The sequence below is a fragment of the Diachasma alloeum genome, unplaced genomic scaffold, assembly GCF_001412515.2.
Source record: "Diachasma alloeum isolate Michigan unplaced genomic scaffold, Dall2.0 Dall_scaffold_00309, whole genome shotgun sequence".
In the NCBI taxonomy this organism is placed as follows: Eukaryota; Metazoa; Arthropoda; class Insecta; order Hymenoptera; family Braconidae; genus Diachasma; species Diachasma alloeum.
In genome coordinates this window covers 184,783-189,571 of record NW_021680448.1, presented here as the reverse complement: position 1 = coordinate 189,571, position 4,789 = coordinate 184,783, and the positions used below count along the sequence as shown (strand labels likewise).

Genomic DNA, 4,789 nt, shown 5'->3' with positions numbered 1-4,789 from the left:
GCACTGGTTCCTTGAATTTATGATTTCGAAATTTCAAGATTTTATTCTCCTCCAACGGTAGTATCATTTTACATTTGTTGATAACAAAGCAGTCTTGTTTGTGATCCTCATAACTTTTTTTCTCCCGAAAATGACACAAGCACCGATCACAGAGCCATGTACGGTGGTCGCGATTTGAAATTTGCGCACTAACAAGTCTTGAAAGATCACTAATCCACGCGAAGTGATAAACTGGCTGTACATTGACTGGCAAATGCACACTCGTACAAAAAAGTAATAAATGAATTGTAGGTATTTCTAATTCCATTTTGCTGAGATAAAACGGTACTATCTCCGTCTCAGCGTTCACTCCACTTTCAAGACCATAAATATTGATTGATAAATCATTTCTCTTCTCAAATTTAAGAACATCACTTAAAGAGATGGGGAAATTAATACCCCTGTAATCAAGTCTCTTCAGGCTTTGGGGTAGAGTTGCACTTGCATAATGTGGGTATGATGAAGTAACACATCTGTTTCTCTTCGCTGGATGAAGAGCCGCAATAACTGACCACAAGAAACAGAATTTATCTGAATTTCTTATATTCACAACGGCTTTTTTACACTGTATATGAGACGGTAGCTCTGCGTAAGTCGATAAACCTGCAGCGAGTGGACTATAGCGATTGATATTAATCATTAAATTTAGCACTTCGATCAATTCCCACCCTGAATCACGTTCTTGGAAATCCTCGATTTTTATAAGCAGTGGTTCAATCACATTCTCATCAAACCATGCCCCCAGGTCTGTAGCTGGTAGAATAATTGCATTCTTCGTATTAAAATGTTTTATTTCGTTGGTAATGACCTCTTCCTTTTTTATTTGAAATTTACCAGCTAACATACTGTTCACTTTTATATTCCCATTAGTCTCGAGAACATTTTTCAAACGCACAATTCTTAACTCTTTGGCATCACTCAGAAAGGCAGCTGGATCCTTGTTTTGTAGATAAATCACAGTACCAGTGCGTATGCGACCTTGGAAGGCTAAGGGGCCATCCCTCCAGCGTACTCGATCTGTGAGTGTTTCTTCTCTGCTACCTGATGGCACCTGCACTCGACCTCCTCGACGTTGTCTATTCCTGAAACTCTCCTGGTATCCTTGGATTCGTGCGATTGTCGATAGAATTTGATTTTTCTCACCAACAGAGAGATTAGTTTTGGTGAGAGTTTTTGTATAAAGTTGAATATAGCGGATACACCGATTAATCCATTTGTCTATGTCTTGAGAGAGTGCATTCTGGTAAGCATGTTCCAGAATTTCAATTATTCTAGCACAGGGGATGATGTTACGTTCCATCTTGGAATTACACAGCGAACTCAATGGAAATGCACATCCATTTATAGCAACGATTGTGTTTATTTAAATCTTAAATACCTACTGAATTTCTCAGGAATTATCGACGGTTGGGATTCTGCGATCAATTTGTCCGTTGAGAGATACGTTGGATGGAATTCTCAAGTATTATCTGACGGTTGAGATTCTGAGAGTAATTTTTCCGTTGAGAAATACGTTGCATGTTACCCCACTCCCCCCAAGAATCTTATGACCGTTGAAATAATAGCCAATAATCGCATCCTCCCCTCCCCTAATCGAAAGACTATAAGTACCATCAGTGCAATCAGTGTTTATCCAGTCGATTGCCTGTAACGGTGACCATACAATTGTCCAACAACATCCAGTGAAAACAGCAGAGAGAGAACAGTCAAAATGGAGACGAACCAAGCTACGAATCTCGATGAGATCAATAAAATTGGAACTAGGGGGGATTTCCTGCCTACCAAACGTCGAGCAGAGCTAACTCTCGGCCAGGTGTATCCAGTGACGGATTTGAAGATCATCCCTACGAAGTTTGGCAACAAAGTGACAGTTGTGTTGAACGATGAGTGCATCGTTTACCTACCAAAGCGAGTGTCTGACATCTTCATGCTGGATCTACCGAAACTGGAAATGTTTCGCATGGCTGCTGCCTCCACACGTCTGAAAATCACCTTTCTGGAAGGACCCTACAACCCATGCCTCTTTAGTTGGATCGACATCTAAAAATTTTTCGTAAATACTTACTGATATTTGTCAAACTGTTGAACCAATGTAATAATAATAATAACCTGAAAAGATGACGCTGGTGAAATAAATGAACAACAACTCAGAATTTGTGTTTTTTTCTTTTAAATATATTTAAGAAAAACATTTCTTTAAGAAAAAATATAATAAATTGAAGAAGATAAAAAATATATAAAATGTAAAAAAAAATATAAAGAATATGAAAAAAATGATGAAAATATATAAAAATATAAAAAACTAAAGAATAAAAAAGAATGGTGCACGATCCGAGAGTTGACAGCATCTGAAACACAAGAAAAAAATAACATTGGAATTAGTGAGGGAGATAAAGAGATGAGAGAGAAGTAAAGAGAGAGAATAATGTTTACTCACTTTATTCAATGCGATGGCCTTGATCCTCCAGTACGAGCCATGCTGCAGAGACCAGGGGTCTCACATATGACAGCATCTCTCGTGCCTCTTCCTCACGATCCACGAGAAGGAGGAAATTGAGGAAATTCCTCAATTCCTGGTGAAGATCGCCCAACTACACAAAAAAAAAAGTTATATATTAATTATCTCTCTCACTTGTAATTACAAAATGAATTATTCTACTCTTTTTTCATTCGGTACTTACTTTGCTGACGAAATAAAAATCTCCGAGGTACCCCATGAATTTGTAGAGGAGATGCATGGGTACCTCAAGATGAGCAATCAAACCATAACAGTGCTGGAATTTACTCCAGCACTCATCCACCTTCCCCAACCACCAGTCCTCCATCGCATAATCCTCATCCTCAACCTCACCCCTGAGATCTGGGTCTGGGAAGGGATAATTCTGCATTTTCACTATTAAAAAAAAACAGTACAATAATTAGTACACACACTATGTACACTGAGCAATCACAAACTACACTGCACTTTTGAACAACCACTTTCAATATCTAATACTTACATCGACTTTAAACTTTTGCTAACACACAATCGGACTGTATCTCAGACGACCGGAGACGTAATGAAGAAGAGCAGCGTTACGCGCTCCACACACACTTCCCACTTCCCACTTCCCTCCTCTCGCAGTTGTCTGGTGCGTCTGGCGCCTACACTCGAGTGTTTACGTTTTGGGACAAAGGAGGATTGTGGAGATGCTGGATAATAACCATGAGGATACTCAATTCAATTTTTTTGTTTTTATTCAATACATCGAGAAAGATATTGTTAATTTCGAATAATAATGAAAAAATAAATGATAATTCACACTCGCGCACATAATATAAAATGAGTTTTATACTCGTAATGTGGAATTATTATTATGGAAAAATAATTAAACATCATGAAAAAATGTTTTCTCGTAGCATAAGCAATTGTCCCATCTTCTCGTCATACAGCAAAAGCAGTTTTTTTTTCCCCTCTTGGAATGTCAGAATCGTTTACAACTGGAACAGATAAATGAGAAAAACAATTTATTAATACATTTTCTTCATTGAGTCCATTGATTTTGGTGATGATTATCAGAAATTTACCTTGTGACGAATTTCGATGTTGGCAGGCAATCTCTCAGGAAACTTGAAATGGCTCATTGGACGAAAGTAGACGTGGCCGTGAGGACAAAACCATAATTTAGCTCGTACATCACCAATCGTGACGAAAGTGCCACCAACTTTGAAATGTCTGTTGATAACTCCTCTCAGCTTTTTCTTCAATGCCTTCTCAGACAGCTCCTCACCCCATTCTTTAGGCACGAAAATTTTCACCAGTTCATCATCATCGTCTGAGTCATCATCCGATCCTGTAGTGCACTTTGGAGCTGAGCCTGGTTGTGCAGTCCCAGGATCCTCTGGAATCACAACTGGTTCCACTCCCGGTGCAAGAGTCTCTGATGTTTCTCCAGATTCTGAGTTCTCGAGTATCTCTGGGATGACAGGTGAATCGTTTTCCACTGACTCAGAGCTCTCTGGAATGATGGGTGAGTTTTTCTCCAGCGTGTCAACCTCTGGAGGGTTTGAGATACTAAGTGAACCCTTCTCTGCTGGCTCTGGACTCTCTGACGAGTCCGGGATAGTAGGCACTGCTGGGCCTTTCTCTGCTGGCTCCGGGCTCTCCGGTGAGTCTGGAATAATAGGCAGAGTTGGTCCTCTCTCAGCTGGCTCTGGGCTCTCTGGAGAGTCTGAAACACCAGACATGATTGGACTCTCCTCTATTGGATCGTGAATCATAGGAACAGCTGAATCATCCTGCTCTGCTACCTCGGGAGGTACATCCAAACCTCCCTCTACTGACTCAAGGCTCTCAGGTGACTCGGGGATCGTGATAGCCACCTCAGCGGTATTCTGTGGATCCTCCGGAATGACCATTGGATCGTGCACTTCTTCCATATCAATTGTTGAGTCAGGCTCCATTGATGACTCAGATGTGTCCGAAGCCGCTTCCCCACCACCACTTCCAGATGATTGTGGAACAAGTATTTCATTGAAAACTGAATCCCAAGTAGTTGTATCACCTGTCTCACTATTCACTTCAGACGAAGATGTTCCGGAAAGGTCTATCAGCCCAACTACCAACTCACCATCAGTGGAGCTCTCGTTGTCAGAGTCATCTGACTCTGCAGAGAGAATTGATTCGATGGTCTCGTTCTCCACATTTCTCTTAAATCTCTCGGTGAATTTCATATTTTGAATGAATTGACGAACTGTAACGATTTCTAAA

General features: G+C 40.4%; 1 protein-coding gene across 1 annotated transcript; it reads right to left on the bottom strand.

The window, feature by feature from the left end:
• Positions 1-2,361: 2,361 nt before the first annotated feature.
• LOC107039893 lies at positions 2,362-2,973 on the bottom strand. Its single transcript, XM_015259759.2, has 3 exons — positions 2,721-2,973; positions 2,477-2,630; positions 2,362-2,387 (listed from the first exon to the last, which is right to left on the bottom strand). Exons 1-2 carry the CDS (start codon positions 2,925-2,927, stop codon positions 2,478-2,480), a joined length of 360 nt encoding a protein of 119 aa, XP_015115245.1. The 5' UTR covers positions 2,928-2,973; the 3' UTR covers positions 2,362-2,387; position 2,477.
• Positions 2,974-4,789: the final 1,816 nt, after the last annotated feature.

Coding starts and splice junctions, on each gene's coding strand:
- LOC107039893 (XM_015259759.2), bottom strand. CDS start 2,927: ATGCAGAATTATCCCTTCCCAGACCCAGATCTCAGGGGTGAGGTTGAG. Junction 2,631..2,720: donor ATTTTTATTTCGTCAGCAAA/GTAAGTACCGAA, acceptor TTTTTTGTGTAG/TTGGGCGATCTTCACCAGGA.